The sequence below is a fragment of the Silurus meridionalis genome, chromosome 1, assembly GCF_014805685.1.
Source record: "Silurus meridionalis isolate SWU-2019-XX chromosome 1, ASM1480568v1, whole genome shotgun sequence".
Taxonomy (NCBI): Eukaryota; Metazoa; Chordata; class Actinopteri; order Siluriformes; family Siluridae; genus Silurus; species Silurus meridionalis.
In genome coordinates this window covers 7,966,964-7,987,997 of record NC_060884.1, presented here as the reverse complement: position 1 = coordinate 7,987,997, position 21,034 = coordinate 7,966,964, and the positions used below count along the sequence as shown (strand labels likewise).

General features: G+C 37.6%; 1 protein-coding gene across 1 annotated transcript; it reads right to left on the bottom strand.

Annotated features, from left to right (window-relative positions):
- Window positions 1-6,279: 6,279 nt before the first annotated feature.
- Window positions 6,280-16,693, bottom strand: slc19a1 (solute carrier family 19 member 1). The gene is made up of 6 exons (XM_046855981.1): window positions 16,401-16,693; window positions 14,414-15,013; window positions 10,814-11,603; window positions 9,368-9,560; window positions 8,397-8,538; window positions 6,280-7,103 (listed from the first exon to the last, which is right to left on the bottom strand). The coding sequence occupies exons 2-6, from the start codon at window positions 14,675-14,677 to the stop codon at window positions 6,903-6,905; spliced, it is 1,590 nt and encodes a 529-aa protein (XP_046711937.1). The 5' UTR covers window positions 14,678-15,013; window positions 16,401-16,693; the 3' UTR covers window positions 6,280-6,902.
- Between the last annotated feature and the right edge of the window lie 4,341 nt (window positions 16,694-21,034).

Sequence of the window (21,034 nt, the reverse complement as noted above, 5' to 3'; positions counted from 1 at the left end):
ATATATATATATATATATATATACACACACATACATATACACACATACATATATACACACATACATATATACACACATACATATATATATATATATATATATAAAAGAGAGAGAGATTTGTGAATTCGTGCTTTTTTCATCAATTTGGATGGATGAACCTGGTTTTCAGCTTTAGTGGTCTTTGACTGCCATCTATAGGAGAAAAAATGCAACACCTTGACAAAATGATTAGAGTCTAATCATTAGACTATTAACTCTTGAATAATAAACAGTGATCTGTATCAAAGTCTTTAGACAAATAATAATTTTTGTTGGCGACACTTTGATTCTGGCTTTTATAACCAAATACAGAAAGCACAGCGGTGTTTTCACAGAGCAGATGGACACAGCAGACTTATAGTGAGAAGATTTGGGAATAGGTTTTTTTTGGTCTGTCTTTACCTGAGAAAAAAGATAAACTACAGAAACTAGAACAAACAGAAAACAGAAATGATTACCGTCAGCTCAGTTTAGTCCAGGTTTGTTCAGTTACACACACACACACACACACACACACACACACACACACACACAGAGAGAGAGGCCCTACTCAATAATAGACAAAGAAAAGAAAATAAGCATCCACCAATGAGTGGAAAGTTGTGAATTTCCCCACAAATCCTATTATTGCTTTGTGCATGCACACAAACACTTGTAGTTGAAGTCAAAGGTCATTGCGATGTAATGTTGCACAACAGTTGAGCAGTTTGACTTCGCTCCTGTTAACCACAGCTGTCCTGTAAGACTCAAACTATAATGCTTGATTGCAAGCACATGCCAATCCTTCTCGTGTGTTTAAGACACTGATTCATTAGTTGTCAAATGTGACTGCTTTTTATGAGCATATAACTGCACTGTGAACATTATTATATTTTTATCTTAACGTGAGTAACCTGGGACTTAAAATTGTGCCTGTGCTCTCAACTAAATAGTTTTAAACATTGATGTCGAATTGTATTTATGTTGAACTTGATAGGAGTTGTGCAGGAAAACATGGCTATGACCTTTGACCTCGTGTGTGTTTGGGGGGGGACAACTAGAAGTACAACTAGAATTAAAAACATATATAAACACACATTATGTACAGAGCATTCTCGAGGGGGTTTTCTGTTTAATTTTCTATTCCTGCAGTATGGGAAATAGTCTGCTGGTGAATGTACATCGGTTGTAAAATGGAAATCAGAGTGAATTGTGGGTATAAATGAATGGATGAATGTAGGGAATTCTGACACCATTACAAAATGGTCGACACACAATATAATGCACTATAACGAATATCGGGTTATGGACACAGCTCGAGCTTTTTTTTAATTTGTGAAATTAACAATTATTTACACAATTTTACGTTATTTATTAGCACATGTTGAATAGGAAATTTTTTTGCATCAAGTAGGATTTACATAACATTCACTCCTGTTGAATGACGGCAATAAATAGGATTTCCGAAGCGAAGCATTGGGTGTGGTGGATTTCGGTTGCTTATCTAATGACTGCAGGATCTCATTTACCATTTGCTATGACCCATCAACATTCAACTAATACTGACTCATGGCACATGATGTAATCTAATTCCTGTTGCTTGCCATATGTGGCAGTATATTAAAGTCCACTTGCAATTCTGTTACTGATTAGCGGAACCTCTTAAACCTTTAAAACTCTAAAGCTAACCAGCTGTCTTAGCAGTCTTTCATCAGGGGAAACCCGATTTAAATGAAGTAGAATGTACAAAGCTCACGTTACTTTTTTTTTATTTTATATTCAGACCAAAGTACTACCTCAGATGATTAGTCAGCCCTATCAGGTCAACACTATCAGTACAATCAGTACTTTCATTTCTGTCCACACAGGCTGCCCAGGTGCTTGTTCAGTCTCTTGTCATTTCGAGACTGGACTAGTGCAACTCTCTGCTGGCAGGTCATCCTCAGAACGCTATTGGTCCACTGCAAAGGATCCAAAATGCAGCTTCACGACTTGTGTTCGATCTGCCCAAGTTCGCCCACACCACCCCACTGCTGCACTCCCTTCACTGGTTTCCAGTAGCTGCACGTATCAGATTCAAAACACTGATGCTTGCCTACAAGGATAAAAATGGACCAGCACCATCTTACCTCAGAGACCCCATCACACCTCGCACTGCACCACGCTGTCTGAGATCCTCCAGCACTGCTCGACTAGTACCACCTTCCTGAAACACTTAAATTAGCACTTTCCAAGTTGTTTTGTAGAAATCAAGAATTATAGTCTGATTTATACTGAGTTTGTTATCTTAAGTGTAGATTTATTCATAGGTAGAGACTCAAAGCACTTTTGTAGGTCGCGCTGGACAAGGGCATCTGCTAAATGCTGTAAATGAAAATGTAAACCCCAATAGGCCTTGCTTTAACACAGAGTAAATCACTGTTGGCCACATCCTGTAACCATAGACCATAGCAAGCCCTTCTAAACAGTAGAGAAAAGACTAGGGGAAGTGAAGAAAGAGGGGATATTCGAAGAAAGATTTTCACTGTGTTCTAATGTATATGTGAAGTAAAAATACCCTTTACCATTACATTTTTATATCTACATTCAAAAAGATTGTCTAAAGGAGGAATAATACAATATAAACATCTGATGTGAATTAGGACTCTCTTAATAATAAATGCCCCAGGTGAACATGGGTTAACTTTTGAGTCTGGGGTCTGTTGTTTCCTAATATCATCACAGGGAGTTTTTCCTTGCCACTGTCATCTCTGGCTTGCCACTATCATCTCTGGCTTGCTGATTAGGGTTCATTTGATAGGGACAGATTTATGAATTTCAAATATATATTTGTAACCTATTTACTTTTGTGAAGCAGTTCTGTGACAATGTCATTTGTTTAAAAGAGCTATTCAAATAAAATTGAATTTAATTGAATTTGCATGTGTGTTACCAGATGCCTCGAATCTTTGCACCACTTCATTTGCTGTTTTTTAACTTTTGAACCAAAATAGTTGTTGTGGCATTTGGTTGTTCAGATGCTTGTGCTTTAGTTGTTTGAGAATTGGACTTTGGTAGAGGTCAGCTTTTTTTTCTTTGAGGTACAGTAATTCCCATTTATCGTTCCAAAACCGCCCACGATAAACCGCGATAAATGGATGCTTCCCCAAAAATGCTATTTTATGTATACAGTACTGTAATAACATATTACTTAATTTTATAATTCCCTATATGTTTTTTGGTCTATCATGCTATCCGCGAAATACCGGGAAAATCAGCCAAACAAATGAGTTATGTGGCAAATGCAATTCTTGTATTGGTATTGCTGCTTGGATTTTCCCCATGGCATCAGTTACAAAATTATACATTTTCTTTGTTGGGGTTGGCACTTTTACAGCCACTTGTGCATTAACAATTATCTCAAAGGAATTTTTGGGGGTCAAATAATCAGATAGCTAGACATACCAGACTGCATGAGATTGAAGGAGACTGCAGAATTGTAACATTAGCTAGCACTCTTTGCAGTAACAGCTATTTATTAACCTTCGAGTGCTGGTGCTCTCACATGCTGGTGGAAATGTTTAAATATTGTGTTCATTTTTTGCAATCATGTTAATAAAAGGAACATCGATAAAGTCACAGAATTTTAATAAAATAAATAAATAAAAATGGTTAGAAATTTTCATTTACAGCAAATATTCATTAGTCAACGGTTATATTTTATATATATATATATATATATATATATATATATATATATATATATATATATATATATATATGTGTGCGATCATAAATAAAAAAGAAAAAAAAAAAACCTTCTCCAAGTCTCAGTCCTTGCACCTTGTTAATGGACCGACCCTGTAATAAGGTGAAGGCAATGTGACAGTACAATGAAGAAACACCACTTTTGCAATATTGTGATTTTCGGAAAAAATAATTACAGAATCCACTCTAGAGCAAAAGAAGCATTTAATTCAGTTTCAAATGAATACTAACTGTTACCAACTGTTTTTCTGGCTGCTTTATTAGAAACACCTGCACTCCTGAACATTTGTGTTATGTTATGGTTCTGTAATCAACCAATCATCTGGCAGCAGCACAAAGCATAAAATCATGCAGATACAGGTGCAGCTTCCGTGCTTTAGTTAATGTTCACATAACATCAGAATGAAGAACAATGCGATCCCTGGGAGATGAACCATAACATGGTTTCTATTCATGTCTCCTGGGAATTTTAAACAACAGATTTAGGGAAAAAACATCCTGTTAGTACAGAGACTCCAGATTCCACACTTTGTTATTAGAGATCAGAGGAGAATGACCACACTTGTCTGAACCTTACAGGAAGTTCATAGTAACTAAAATAAGCATTCTTAATGAGTGATCAGAAAAGATACTTACAATGGAAATGATCAATATAATACCAATCTTTTCTAATTTTCTAATTCTGGCTGGTTTCTCATCAATGCCTTGGGTGGTTCCATGAAATTCCGGAGTAAGAACGGGAGCTTCGAGGATGGATTTGGACTGTAGTTAATGTCTGCTACACTGACTCAGGACTACAGTTTGCTTCTGATCACCATCACTGTACCCCGCAACATCGTTTATCTGCAATAAATGGACATTTGGTGAAACCCAGATGAGGATGGGTTCCCTCTTGAGTCTGGTTCCTCTCAAGGTTTCTTCCTTTTGCCATCTGAGAGTTTTTCCTTGCCACAGTCACCACCAGCTTGCTCATCAAGGACAAACTGACACTTAAAAATGAATAAGATTTTCTTTATATCACCACATTATCTGTGTAAATCTGCTTTGAGACAATGTTCAGTTTTAAAAGCGCTACACAAATAAAAATGAATTGAACTGAATTGAATTAAAATCCAGATACTATTGTGTGTGAAAATCCCTGGAGATCAGCAGTATAAGAAATATGCTAAAATATATGAACCAGGCTTTCTGGAATCAACCACCATTCCACAGTTAAAGATTTTTGGTTTAAACGTTCTAAACCTTACCCAAAGCTTTGCCCAAAGGCCTGAAATAAAGGGGGCAGTGAGTGTAAAATATGATGCACATTTCTATGATACGAGATATGTATCACATTTTTATGTTTGTGATATCACTCAGCCATACCGGTTGGTGTACTCAAGTTTCCATGAACATTGTGTATTAATTGTGGTTTAATCCTTAATTTGTTAAACTTAATAAAAAACTAAGATCTGTAGTACTCAAATAAAACAGAGCGCACAGTAGAAATGTGGAAACCACCTAAAAAAAAACCCTAACAAAAATTTAATTAAATAAAAATTCAATACTCTCAAGACTTGTTTAATTGTTCATGTTAGAAAGAAAGAAAAAAGTACAAAAAAATAATCATAGTCAGAAATTGCAAGGCATCTTACAACACAAAAGCCTTTGCCATTTGCTAACACATGCTGTAGCAAGTGAATTTTTTTATTTGAGTTTTTGCAATTTTTGAATCTCCAGCTCCAGCATATACAATGCAATGGTTTACTTGTAGGAAATTCACCATCTGTTACCCAAAAAAAGTACATGCTGTGTTAATTGCTTCAGCATGGAACTGTTCTTAGAAATCTCACAAGAGAAGGACACTGTAGTTCAAGTAAAGCTCAAATAAAAGAAACATCTCACCATGAGAACTCATTTCATTCTCAGAGGGAGGCATTTCTGTTTCCTGATCACAGCACCTCTGTAAACACTGCAGAATACTAAGTGTTTACAAACCCTAGCAGAATATGCTGCTGCACCTGATACACTTTTACACTAGTTTTTCACTTTACTTTGACTATTGTGCTAGGGTCAATGCTATAATAGTCAGGAGCTCTACAGTGCCCCTGTTCACTGTGATGGAGGGAGAAGTTGGAGGCTGGTGAACTGTTTACAGCATCAGATCAGTGCTATATTCAATAATAGCAGCTACACAAAAAACATCATTACATTAGAAAATGGTTCACAAAAGGTAACATCATAAACTGGCTTGATTTACAAGCTTATGAACTTGTAAAACATATAATTCCTTTTTTTTTTATCAAGAAAATACAAATTAATCTCCAGCAAATTTCTCTGCATCCATTTACAGGATAAAACAGTCCTATAACCACTATACGGCTTTTCAAAAACTCCATCCTACAGGTCATTTTGTGTAAATCAAAATTCTTGAACAGAATACAGTTTATAATTAAACTAAAAGGTTTAGCAAGATCACAAATAATTATTTACACCCGTGTTCCTATCGCAACATAAATACAGAATGAAACAGTATAATGGGAAAGAATAATTAGATAATGGGTAAGTCTTTGCGTTTACCAGTCACAACAAAGTTCAAACAAGTTACTTATGTAACAACACATATAACAGACCTCTGTATCCCATTGATGGATGTTCCCTGTCTCAAAAGAAACTCACAAAGCTAATTATTAAGCAGCATATGTGGGAGTAGATAAAGTGGATATATAATGTGTTTAAATATACAGACACTTGGTTCCCGGTCTCATATGGAATATTTCACATGGCTAGCAAGGTTAGTCATAAAAGTGATGCTTTCTTTGAAGGTACTTTAAAGTCCTATATTTATTTACCAAAGGGACAGAACATTAAAAAAAAACCTGATAAAACTCTTACTTCCACTCTCGGACTCTGCATTATGGTACTGCATAGCAAGTGAAATTCTGCATTTTGTTTTGCAATATCAAGTACAGATATTATAATCCTTAACATTCTCTCACACCCACTCACAGAAAGGCCCTTCTTATAATAAACTCGCAAACCATCAGTGTCGCTAAACTAAAGTGTAACTCTTTGTTATTTGTGCGACAGTCGCACGCAAGGAAAAAGCAGCCTTATACTAGAGAACCTCAACCTGAACTGCAGAATTCACTTCATTTTCAGGTCCTGGCTGTTAGTCCATTGGAGAGGAGACTCTTCTCAGAGGCATCATTTTCTACAGGGCTAAGCTCAATTGGTGCCGTTGCCTCTGTGGGAGTCTGCTCTTGCCTCTGGTTGCGGTAATGATGTGTTATAACCCAGGCGGCAGAGCCCAAATAAACCAGGGTCAGCAGGGTGAAGTAAGAGCAGTAAACATAAAACTGAAAGACAAACATTGCACATAAAATGTAGTTGTTCATTTTCTGCATTAAATTCAATCACTGTTCATGCTGGTTCTATTTTCCTTATCAAATGTAGCATGTGAAGGATTGAAACTGCAGAGACCAGCAGTGTTACTCTGGTTTTTTTTTTGTGTTTCTTGAATCAGTCAGTTTTCAATAGAGTCCTTGCACAAGGTAGTAAGTGGATAATCATTTATCATCCCTCAGGTTCTTGTAAAAAACAACACTAGTCTGCTTTAGTAATGCTTTGCTTGGCTTGAAATAATAATTAAAAAAAAAACTCAACTTGAAACTCCTACTCATCAACTAGGTGTAGTGCCAACATTAGTTCCTTCCCTCTTTACCAAATTAGGCCAAATCAAAAAGGTCAACAGTCTCAAAACTCATCAGTTATTCCATTTAGTTAAGCAGCTTGTCAAAAAAAAAAAAAAAAACCAACAATGTCTATGTTTTGATTTTTCCACTTTAAACTTTTGAAAATGACATAATTTCAACCTGGGAACTGCAAGTCAAATGCAGGATTCTGCTCATATTCATATCCATTTATATAATGTATTCATTCATTCCAAATGTATATGCAGTATATTTTCAAAATAGTCCTTTCAAAGATAACTTGACTTGATGATATAAGAAAGTTTTCACCTCTGAAAACTTTGGGTTTGAAATCAAACGATGAACAAAATGATGGATCAGAATTTCAGATTTCATTTTATAATTTCCACACATGGATGGATATTTTTTATATATATATATATATATATATATATATATATATATATATATATATATATATATATATATATATATATAAAATAGATAAACAAAAGTATAACATTCAGTTTTGAAGTAAACTAAATTACATCGCAGTCTAAAGCCTTCCATTTCCACATGAAATGTCATGCGATTAAACTGAAAGACAGTTAACAGGTGTCTACTTATGTTAGCAGAGTCCTAATGGTTGTCAGTTAATATCCGATAGCTCAAAACACAGCAATCATTCCATATCCACATATTAATTCATCTGCAGTTTCGACTGGGAAGGAAAAATGACTGTTTGACACAGTTTTGAGTGATAACTGTGTCTAAATATCTAAAGGCTGAGGTGCCTAAAATCATGCCTCGATTCTATAACCTGTCTCACAATCATGGAATAAATACACGAAAATGATCAATGTATACGCAAGTGGTGCTCATCAGCTAGGTGATCTCGAATAAACTAAAGAAAATAAATGTCATATTGCTTGTGCTGAAGGAAAAAAAAATTTTGCTTACCTGGGAATGTATTTCCAGAGCCAGGCCTCTCTTATCTGCCACAATGAGAGTAATAATAGTCTTCAGGATTGTTCCCAGGAAAGTGTTTATGCCAAAGACCAGAGCACACAGCTCCTTAGTGAGAGAAGAGGCAATCTGAAAACTTAAAAACGAGAGAGAGAAGAGAAAAGTTTTTTTTCTGTTTGCGCATGTTCTCCTCAAACCATCAAATGTCTAACCAGGATTTTTTTCATAATGATGCAAATAACTAGGAGTGCCAAACCAGTATGCGTTTTCATTTTTATAAGCGTGCACATTATATTAAGCCAAGCAAAATAAATGGCAGTAAAGTGGCAGCTCAGTGGTTAAGGTGCTGTGTTACTGATCGGAAGTTTAGTGGTTCAAGTCCCGGTATCACTAAGCTGCCACTCTTGGGCCCTTGAGCAAGACCCTTAACCCTCTGTGCTCCAGGGGCGCGTTTCATGGCCGACCCTGCGCTCTGATCCCAGTTTCCGAGCAAGCTGGGATATGCAAAGAACAAATTTCACTGTGCTCTAATGCATATGTGACGAATAAAGGTTATTCTATTCTAAAGTGGTCATAACTTCTGCAGTCACCTCACAGATAAGCAAACTAATAAAAACAAAGAAAGTACCTGGAGTTCATTTAAAGCTTTTGTGTACAGCTTTTTGTCTGGGACATTTTAGCTATGTCTCTCTACATATATAAAACCAATCATATCTAATTATATGCTTTGTATTAAACAATTGATACTCATTGGCATAAATAAAAAAATGATTTTGCATGGATATATTAGCTGGTTGATGCATTAGCTCTGTAACTTACCATTTTACATAACAGTTATATCACAGGATTAGTCTACACTATGACTCAATAAGAAAAGCTTATGCCAGAATTTTGGACAACGTTCTCACTGAATGCTTTTAATATGAGGATAATGTGATTGCTCCTGCAGAGCCTGCAGTACTCACGTCGCAATAGGAACCAGGAATTGGTAGAAGCCTCTGAAGAGGATATAGGTCATGTAACACACCCAGATGTTGCTGGTAGTTCCCATGAGGAGCAGCAAACCAGCCTGGGCTGCAGTGATCACCCCAATTACCAGCTCCGACCAGACATTCCATCTGATCTTCACAAATCCTGCCGCAAATGACGTGATCGCACCTGGGACAAATGGCACTTAGATTCACTCCCTTCAGAACTAATATTATTAACTATTATATATAACTATTACTACAATGTTCAAGGCAAATAAACACAAAAAAAAGTTAATCAGCAGACTATTTGCCGCTATTACAGCTACATTATATGGACAAAGGTTTGTGGACACCTGAGATTTTGGAGTATGCTTATGGAGATTTGTGCTCATTCAGCCACAAGGGCATAAATAAAATTAGGTACTGATGTAGGGTGAGGAGGCCTGAGGTGCAGTCAGTGTTTCAATTCATCTCAAAGGTTTTCGGTAGGGTTGAGGTCAAAGCTCTTTAGCAGATCAATCAATATCTTCCACTCCAACCCATGTAAGCCATATCTATGCTGGAACAGGTTTGGGTCCTCTAGTTCAAGGCATCCAAATACATCCTATACAATTTTGTGCCTCCCACTTTATGGGAACAGCTTGAAAAAGAATCACATGTGTGAAGAATGAAAAAGCCAGGTGCCCCAGTACTTTTGTCCATGTAGTGTATAATGTAAACTGCACGATAACGTGCAGTTGTTTATGCCGTGCGGCGAATGTAGGTGGAACGTTAACACTGAAATTTGTATGCGATATTACCACATCCCATACGGAGGCACAATACAATAGTAGTTTCAACATACACAGATCAGGCATAAAATTATGACATTATAACATTATGAGCGGTGAAGTGAATAACTGATTATTTCTTAATCATGACACCTGTTATTAGGGTGGGATATATCAGGCAGTAAGTAAACATTTTGTCCTCAAAGTTGACGTGTTAGAAGCAGGAAAAATGCCCAAACGTAAGGATTTGAGCAAGTTTGACAAGGGCTAAATTGTGATGGCTAGACGAGTGGGTCAAAGCATCTCCAAAACTGCAGCTCTTGTGTTCTGTTCCCAGTATGCAGTGGTCAGTATCTATCAAAAGTAGTCCAAGGAAGGAACCGTGTTGAACTGAAGACAGGGTCATGGGTGGCCAAGGCTCACTGATGCACATTGGGAGCGAAGGCTGGTCTATGTGGTCTGATCCAACAGACAAGCAACTGTAGCTCAAATTACTAAAGAGGTTCATGCTGTTGATGCTCGACGATTCAGGACTGTTTTGGCAGCAATAGGAGACCAACAAAATAATAGGCAGGTGGTCATAATGTTATGCCTGATCGGTGTATATCAATTACTGACCCAAGCCTTGCAGTCTTTCCCTCTTAATGGGTGTAGATTTTGTGTAACTCACCAAGCAAAGTTGAGGCAGCTTCCACCCCTCCATTATAGACATTTCTCTGATCCGTGGCTGGATACAGCATGTTCCACAAGATATGTACGTAAAACAGCACCAGGTAATAGCCAGTGGAATTGAACACCCACCACAGGCTCCACAGTCTCAGTCTAGGGATTTTCACAACATTGCGCATCTCCTTTAACATCTCGATGAACAGAGAGTCCGTGCTGAAGAAGCTTTTCTTACTGCAACAGCCACCTGCTGAGTCTTTTTCACCTTGTGTAGTCACTTCATCTGGTTTCATTTTGTCCAGTTCTGATGGAGTAGCAGTTCTCTCCTCACGCTTGTTGCTCTGGTTAAAAAACAGACTTCGTTTTGGCCAGGGCAAGCAGGTGGAGAGCAGCAGGCCAAAAGAAACAAAGCCCAGTGAGATGGCACTAAGTGTGTAGTATGTGATGCCAGCCAGAGATATAAATAACTGGCCAGTCACTGAACTGAAAAACACACCCAGCAGAACAGAGGAACGAGAGTAACTGGCCACACGCTGATACACATCCGCTGGCACTAGTGAGAAGATGTATGAGGAGTAAGCTACGCGTGCTGCCATGGTGATGCCATAAAAGAACTCCATGAACTGCATCTCCAACAAGGAGGTGCCCAGAAGTATTATGAGCCAAATGGAAACATGGCTCATGCTCTGCAGGACCAAAACAGGCTTATACCGGAGATAGTCAGTTAGCAGAAATACAGGCACGAGTACAGCCATGTACGAATATGACAGCACTGGGTTAATCTCATTCGTGACCTGCAGACAAAATGAAAATAGAGAGCAAGTAAGAACATTTTGAAAATTTTGCTTTGGCAACAGGTTTTAAACAGCCAACAAATTGTAGACACAATTGCTCCAAAGGATTATTTATTAGTCTGCCTCGGTTGCTCCATGGGCTACAGTTTACTTCTAAACTCAGGATACTGGGTTTCCATGCATATTCTCCCTTTGTTCTTTTGGGTTTCTTCCGGTTTCCTCCCACTTCCCAAAGTCTTACCAGTAGGTGGGCTGGCTGCAATAAATTTCTACCCTAGGCGCGAACTGCAATGAACTTGTGTAATTAACTTGTGTTTCATTCAGGGTGCTTTCCCACCTCATACCCAGTGTTTTCAGACTAGGCTCAAGCGCCAATGCGACCCAAACCCGCATAAAGCAATTGGTAAAGATTAATAAATAAATGAAATCGATATTACTGACCCATGTTACTGATTATATTCAACTGTAATTCTAATTTGCTATAAATCACAAACTGAAGAATTAAGTATGCATTGTTATAGGACAAATTCAGTACAACCTAATTAACACAAAACAAGATCAGCATGCATAAGGCTTTAAGCCCTTCAGGATTTGGCAGTTGACAGCAAGTGACCCACTTAGCAGGAATGTAAACTTTGACCGAGTCCGTCGCAAGTAAGTGTTTATACTGTTTCAGCTGCAAGAGGCAGCTGATGATGGGGACAACTAATCCAAAAAATAGGCCACAGCACAGGAACAAAAAAACAACACAGAAACAGAATTAGATCGAAAATATGAAAGCGAGTAACAAAGACATTAAAAAGTCGATATATTTAAAATAACTATTAGTAGCTGATCATTCAGCAATTTGGCTAACACTCAACCTTTGATAAAATATTTCTTTAATAACTAATAAATAAATATTAGCTCATATGTTACAATTCAATCCTCACTTACTTTACACATTACACAAGTGTACAGACATTGGTGACAAAATAAATAAATAAATAAATAAATAAATATATATATATATATATATATATATATACCATAACATAAGACACACTTTAAAATATATATAAATATATATATATATATATATATATATATTTTTTTTTAAGTGTCTTATGTTATGAGATTATTAAAAATATAAAATGACCACAGCACAATGGCAATTAATGCAATTAACAAACAGTTAATGAACTGCTGTAATGAACTGAGTGTGCAAATTATGGTGAAAAATGATATAGTCTTCTCAGTAACCAAGCCCTAGATGGACATCTACGATCATAAAAATAGGAAAGATTGGATTGAGAGTACTGTACAATATCTGTCAGAATCAGAGGAGGCAAAAGTACACACACCCTTAACTTAAATAGAAGTACAGATACTCATGTTTGAAAAGACTCTGGTAAAAGTTAAAGTACTGACTATACTTTTTTACTCAAGTTAAAGTAAAGATGTTTGGGCATTGACATATAATTAAGTAAAAAGTAGCCATTACTACTACCTGTTTTAGTGTCTGGACCCTAACTGGACGTCATGTCATTATTATTAAGGCAGTCAATCGATGTGGTAATTATGATTTAACTCAACATTAAACACAACTTAATCAAACATTTTTATCTGTTCTAAATGTACCTTAAATTAATACTTGTGTTTTTAATACTCTAATCAACATGGGCATGGAAAAACATGAATGCTTTATGCAAATGCATGTTTATTATTAGTTAGACCATACTCAATATAGAACATTAAAACTTTTACCAGAATATTTTGTCCAAGTATTTATGGTGTTTTAAATTATGTAAATCACCAGGACACCAAATGGAACCTTTGCTATGTTTCCACACGGATGGTTAATGAGTTGGTACCAGACTAACTTTCATATGGATTACATAATCAAAGATGATTTGCTTTCTATGAATATATTTATGTCTGTAAGACAAGTATTTACTGAGATTAGGGATTTATGTCTGTGTGTTTTCTTTATTTCACAAAAGACTGTTGTTATTATAAGTGTATAGAAATAAAAGTAGACCCTTTACAGATTCTAATGATGTTTTGCTTTTATCTGTATGATCAGAAAAGATTTATGTTCGTTCCAGTGTTATGGGGAAAAAATTCCACAAAACGCACCGGCGCGTTTGTCGACCCCAGAGGCTTAAATGTTTGCATCATGTCGGATTTTGGTGCTGAGATTTGAGAGTTGGCGCATCAGTAAAACAAATGTTTACTTATTAAAAATACATTTTCGGTGGTTTATTTGTTAATTTTTGTATATCTGAATAAAGAAAGGATGTTTTGAATAAACGTGTGTCACGCTGGAGGTTTTAATTTAATTAAATTAATAATTAAAGTTTGGGTTTTTGTTTTTTTTTTGGGGTTATATAAACATAAGCAAACAGAAATACGCACATTAATAAAATGAATGCCGTTAAAATTAAGGAAATGAGACACCATTGGATTAAAAAAGCCGAGCAATGTCAAGAAATAGGTTGATTGGCTGAAAACAGTTATTGCAAACAATAGATATCTCAATCCAAATATTTTAGATAACAAATAATCATAGACTGTCTGCTGCTATACTTTTGCTCATGGGTGCACAAATTTGTTTAACACCTCTAGATGTAAATATCAGAGAATAAACGCTGAGATTGTGTGCTGTCATTTCATTATTTGATCTCGAACCAATGCCTTTTATGCTTTTATGCATATAAAAACAAACAAAAAAAACAAAAAAAAAAACAATTGGCCTTACTGTTCCGATCATTTCAGAGGCAGATGTATACAACAGGAGAACTTATATCTTAGTGAAGTCTGAGACCAACCTGCTCTCTGGTGAAGTTCTTCTCTCTGCTAAGCAAGTTAGGAGTGATGAAAGACTCGCCAGGCTTCAGCTGAACCACGAAGCCATAAAAACAGAGAAACAGAACTGACCATTTCCATGTCTGAGGTGTTGGCAGCTCAGAATTTAGCTCAATCTTGGTGTTGGGCTCATTCTCATGTGGCTCTTTTTTAGTCTCAATACCGTTTGCCATCATTTCCTCCTCACATTGCCTGTTTCCATTTACGTTCACAGCAGAATTGGCCATATTTTATAATAAACTAATCACGCTGTGAGTTTAGGCAGTTGTTTTATCTTAATCTGAGTCAATCTAAAGGATTTCAAGTACTAAAATCAAAAGTCTCTGATAAAGGAACAATCATTATTCTTAACCAATTTCTCCTGCACAGACATGGCTCAAAAGCAGGTCAGTCATACATTAGAATCAATGCCACTTTTACCCCAGTAAGATTCTACTTATAATGTCAAGAGGAACTGAGGAGCACGCGATCATTCCGTGGGCAAATAAGTGACTGTTGAGTTAACCTTTGTCCAGTCTCCAAGTTATACAAGGTTTGATAAAGGCTGCCAGGTTTCCGTGTTTCTGCAAAACATAATAAAACACAAAGCAGCTTTTCAGAACGTAACCCAATGTCATAAATTCAACATAACGAGAGAACAGAAATCTAAAGTCATTGCTTTGTAATATTTACTGATTATCCAAAGGCAGCTTCATAAAAGTACAGTGTCACACATAGTATTTATACAATAGGGGAAACATTTTATTCCCAACCATTTTCCAACTTCGTTTATATTAGAATATTTTTCAGATAACTTTTGCAAATGTCAGCGGAAAAAAAGAATGAATTAAAATTGTTTTAATGGCTGGACCAGGAAGCTGTCGCAAGGTTGCAATGGACATGTAACACGAGTTCATCATGAGAACGAAAGTCGGCTTTGCATGGGTTTACCAGGTTTACGAAAAAACAGCAATAATGTAGTGGATGTTTTGTATGTCATGTTTCATTTCAAGTGTTCAAGGTTACTTGAGACACCCTGTATACTGTAGGTTTGTGTGTATGTTTGTGTGTGTGTATGTATATATACACACACACACACACACACACACACACACACACACAAAAAAAGCTATCTGCTAATTAGGGAAGAATAAATTAAATAATATACATTTGGGTTTCTTAACCTTTCCAATTCAAAACAACAACAGGATTATGTTTTACGCTTTATTATTTGTTTGTATATCCCTACATTGCCTAACACTAAGAATTACACAGTCTCTAGATCTCTATGTGCTCAGTCTATCTTTAGAGCCTCAAGATCATCTAAACAGATGCTTTTAACTATACTGTAGACTTAGATTAATGCTGATCTGGCTTGTTTCTGTTGCATTTCCGAAATTATAGCACAGTCTAATTCTGTAAAACAAAGCCCCACCAATTCCCCCACAGCTTTGAGTCTTTTGAGGGATTTAGGTGTCAATTTTCACAGTTTTGTTCAAATTCATTTGCATGAACACATCAGGTGTACTGTTTGGTGCTACTGTCACACTATCTTACCGTTTTAAAGTTGTTGTTCTGTTTTTTTTTTTTGCACAGTGTCGCACTTTATATTGTGTCCCGGTTAGATTTGTGTAGTTCTGTGTTTTGTGATATCTTGTGTTCCACCTTGGTCTTAAGGGGAACACTGTTTCGTGTCACTGTGTACTGTAACCTATATGATTAGAATGACAACAAAAGCTTTCTCGACTTTTGATCTTTTATTGATTTCTATTAATGAATATAATAGAAAGCGATTTGAGCTAAAAAAAAAAAAAAAAAAGAAAAAATCAAGAAGGCTTTAGTTGTCATTCTAATCAACATGCCAACTAACACTGCATTCAGGAAATGGGATATAAAACAAAATTCAGCTATAGTGTGTGTGTGTGTGTGTGTGTGTGTGTGTGTGTGTGTGTGTGTGTGTGTGAGACTTACCCCACTCTCCTGACTTGTCATTTGTTGATCCCAATAAATCTTGAGATTGCACAGGTCCAAATTGTCTACAAGAGCTCTCAGTTCATCTGAAACGTACTAGTGACCATGTCGACACTTGTTTCGTTAGACTGTAAAATTGTATCCAGATTGAACTGATAAAGCGAGAAAAAAATATATTATTTAAAAAAAAAATGTTAAAACCACACGTGCGTCCAACCCTTTAGACCAGAACCGAAATCGGTTAGTAACGTTCCTGCACTCAGCGTGTGTGCACACGTGCGTCCTAAACGAAGAATCACGTGACCAATTCACGTGACTGCTTCTTCTTCTTTAACTGATTCATGGCTTTCATTGAATAGTGCAGTTCTGCCGCTTAATGCAGCGGAGTGTAAACAGTTAAAGATGGTCGAAAAAATCCAACTTTATCTACAGTTTGCATTACAAAGCAATCAGTGACATTTATCCGTGTCATGAGTTTCTCAGAACGATATTTAATGTGGATAGTAATGAATGTACTTACTGCCTAAAACATATTAAATCTCAGAAACATCTTTTTACAGTGAGCTATTGTTAACCCCTTTTGGGACAGATTTTATGAGTGGTTGAAGTAAAAAAAATAAATAAATAAATAAAAAAGCCTTTGTCTATCACATTATTAAATTTGTTGTCTTTATGCAAAACAAAGAAATTGAATTTCTGTGCAATAATATGTTGATTGTAGCCAAGTTTTTGTAAACACATTTAGATTTGTTAATGTTTCTCTTTGTTTTGAATCATTGAAAAATTATTTATTTATTTTCTTTCATTACATAAAACAATTAAAAACGATGACTGCCTTAAAACTCTCTAAACTTCTTTCAACATACTTGGATTGACACCAAACCCCACCCCGATTTGTAATTTCATTTGCTTATAATTTGTTTTGCATGTTTCGGTGTTATTGTGAACTTTTATTTTTTTTCATCCTATTTTCTTATTTGTTTATAATATATTTTATTATATGTCATATTTATTGAGCTGGAGGTGGCTGAAAATGTTGAGGTTCTCATTGGGAGTGACGAGGATGGACAGGATTAAAAATGAGTTTATTAGTGAAACAGCGGATGTAGGACGTTTTGGAGACAAAGTGAGGGAGGTGAGATTGAGATGGTTTGTACATGTGCAGAAGAGGGACATGGGTAGAAGAATGCTGAGGATGGAGCCACCAGGAAGGAGGAAAAGAGGAAGGCCAAGGAGGAGGTTTAAATACACACACACACACACACACACACACACACACACACACACACACACACACACACACACACCTAATACTAGAAAAGTATATCAGAGGTGATATTTTAGACGATTAGTGGTTAAAGTATTGGCCTTTGTATCCTAATGTTGTGAGTTCGAATCCCAACCACACCAAGCTACCACCTTGACCCCTGAGTAAGGCCCTCAACCCTATAGATGCTCAGCTGCATGAATATAATAAATGTAATTTGCTCTGGAAAATGGTTTCTGCCATATGTAAATAAGAAATGTATGTAAATATGTTAAAGATTTTACTTTGCACCAATGTTACCGTTAATACTATAATTTGTTATGAACATTACACTAAAATTTTGAGCATGAATTATCGACAATATACAAGGTCATCTTTCTGACTAAACTTGTCCATTCTATGGTTCGATCCTTCAATTTTCCCAATCCTATATTTTCCTGTGACCCATGCTTGGAAATGCATTTCATAGATTTTTCAAAAGATTCTCTATTATTCAGTGCTTCTCTTTATATCCCCGTTCCCATCACCTCTTGTTTAAAATAAATAATGCCATATGGGGTTGAGCACATGCACTTTTGGGTTTTTATTATAATTTTAAATGGAAAACTAATAATACAGAACATCAGTTCAAATCATATTTAAAGAGATTAGAAAAGAACAAACAGACCTGTTGTGCATGCGGTTTATTAAAACAATGCTTCAGCTAGTTTGGTTTTATATTTGTCTTTAAAATGACTTTTATTTGAGTGAGGTGGTTCCTCTTGCAGCAGTGACAGCAAAGAAATATATACACTTTTCTGAGATGGACAGAGCATGTAAAAATATATATATTTTAAATAAAGAGTTAACCCAGCCATTATGGATGCACAAGCCAGTGCACTCTTAGTGCCGGTCCCAAGCCCGGTAAATGGGGAGGGTTGCGTTAGGAAGGGCATCCAGCGTAAAACATGTGCCAAATCAAATATGCGGATCACAAATGAGAATTTCATACCGGATCGGTCGAGGCCCGGGTTAACAACGACCGCCACAGGTATCGTTAGCCGACAGGGTACCGGTGGAAATTGGGCTACTGTTGGCCGAAGGAGGAGAAGGAGAGGAGGAAGACGTCTACAGAGACGGCAGGGAAAGGAGCAGGGCAGGAGAGTGGAGGTTCGGGTTGGTACTTTAAATGTTGGTACTATGACGGGTAAAGGGAGAGAAGTAGCTGATATGATGGAGAGGAGAAAGGTAGATATGTTGTGTGTTCAGGAGACCAAGTGGAAAGGGAGTAAGGCCAGGAACATTGGAGGTGGATTTAAACTGTTTTATCATGGTGTGGATGGAAAGAGAAATGGTGTAGGGGTGATTCTGAAGGAAGAGTACAGTAAGAGTGTAGTGGAGGTGAAGAGAGTTTCTGATAGGGTGATGATCGTGAAGGTGGAAGTTGAAGGGATGATGATAAATGTCATCAGTGCCTATGCTCCACAAGTTGGCTGTGAGATGAAGGAGAAGGAAAGATTCTGGAGTGAATTAGATGAAGTGGTAGATGGTGTACCTAGGAAAGAACGATTGTGATTGGGGCAGACTTTAATGGGCATGTAGGTGAAGGGAACAGAGGTGATGAGGAGGTGATGGGTAGGTATGGTTTTAAGGAGAGGAATGTGGAAGGGCAGATGGTGGTAGATTTTGCTAAAAGGATGGAAATGGCAGTGGTGAACACTTATTTTAAGAAGAAGGAGGATCATAGGGTGACGATAAGAGTGGAGGAAGGTGCACACAGGTGGACTATGTGCTATGCAGGAGATGCAACCTGAAGGAGATTGGAGACTGTAAGGTGTTGGCAGGGGACAGTGTAGCTAGACAGCATCGGATGCTGGTCTGTAGGATGGTTTTGGTGGCGAAGAAGAAGAGGAGGAGAGTGAGGACTGAAAGAAGAATAAGATGGTGGAAACTGAAGGAGGAAGAGTGTAGTGTGAGGTTCAGGGAAGAGGTCAGACAGAGGCTCAGTGGTGTTAAGGAGGTGTTGGATGATTGGGCAACTACTGCAGGAGTGATGAGGGAGGCAGCTAGACAAGTACTTGGTGTAACATCTGGAAATAGAAAGCAAGACAAGGAGACGTGGTGGTGGAATGAGGAAGTGCAGTAGAGCATAAGGAGAAAGAGGTTGGCAAAACAGAAGTGGGATAGACAGAGTGATTAGAAAAGTAGGCAGGAGTACAAGGAGATGCGGCAGCAGGTTAAGAGGATGTGGCGAAAGCCAAGGAAAAGGCATATGAGGAGCTGTATGAGAGGTTGGACACTAAGGAAGGAGAAAAGGATTTGTACCGATTGGCCAGGCAAAGGGACTGAGCTGGGAAGGATGTACTGCAAGTTAGAGCAGTAAAGGATGGAGAAGGGAATGTGTTGACTAGTGAGGAGAGTGTGTTGAGAAGGTGGAGGGAGTATTTTGAGCAGCTGATGAATGAGGAAAATCAGAGAGAGAGAAGGTTGGATGATGTGGAGTTGGTGAAGCAGGATGTAGATAGGATTAGTAAGGAGGAAGTGAAAGCAGCGATTAAGAGGATGAAGAGTGGAAAGTCGGTTGGACCAGATGACATACCGGTAGAAGCGTGGAGATGTTTAGGAGAGATGGCAGTGGAGTTTTTGACCAGATTGTTTAACAGGATTTTGGAAGGTGAGAAGATGCCTGAGGAATGGAGAAGAAGTGTGCTGGTACCGATCTTTAAGCATAAAGGAGATGTGCAGTCTTGCAGTAACTACAGGGGAATTAAGTTGATCAGTCACACCATGAAGTTATGGGAAAGAGTAGTGGAAGCCAGGCTGAGAGAAGAGGTGACCATCTGTGAGCAACAGTATGGTTTCATGCCGAGGAAGAGCACCACAGATGCCTTATTTGCTTTGAGAATGTTGATGGAGAAGTATAGAGAAGGACAGAAGGAATTGCATTGTGTATTTGTGGATTTAGAGAAGGCGTACGACAGGGTGCCAAGAGAGGAGTTGTGGTATTGTATGAGGAAGTCAGGTGTGTCAGAGAAGTATGTGAGGGTGGTGCAGGACATGTATGAGGACAGTGTGACGGCAGTGAAGTGTGCAGTAGGTACGACAGACTGGTTCAGGGTGAAGGTTGACTGCATCAAGGATCGGCCCTGAGCCCTTTCCTGTTTGCAGTGGTGATGGACAGGTTGACGGACGAGGTCAGACAGGAGTCTCCTGGACTATGATGTTTGGATGATATTGTGATTTGTTGTGAGAGTAGGGAGCAGGTTGAGAAGAGCCTGGAGAGGTGGAGATATGCGCTGGAGAGAAGCGGAATGAAACTCAGTAGGAGTAAGACAGAATACATGTGTGTGAATGAGAGGGAGGGCAGTGGAGTTGTGCGGTTGCAGGA

Excerpts from the sequence above, each read along its gene's own strand:
- slc19a1 (XM_046855981.1), bottom strand. The coding sequence starts at position 14,677 with ATGGCCAATTCTGCTGTGAACGTAAATGGAAACAGGCAATGTGAGGAG. Across the intron at positions 11,604-14,413 it reads AGAACTTCACCAGAGAGCAG|GTCACGAATGAGATTAACCC; the intron begins GTTGGTCTCAGA and ends TTTTGTCTGCAG. Across the intron at positions 8,539-9,367 it reads TTCCTGGTTCCTATTGCGAC|TTTTCAGATTGCCTCTTCTC; the intron begins GTGAGTACTGCA and ends CTCGTTTTTAAG.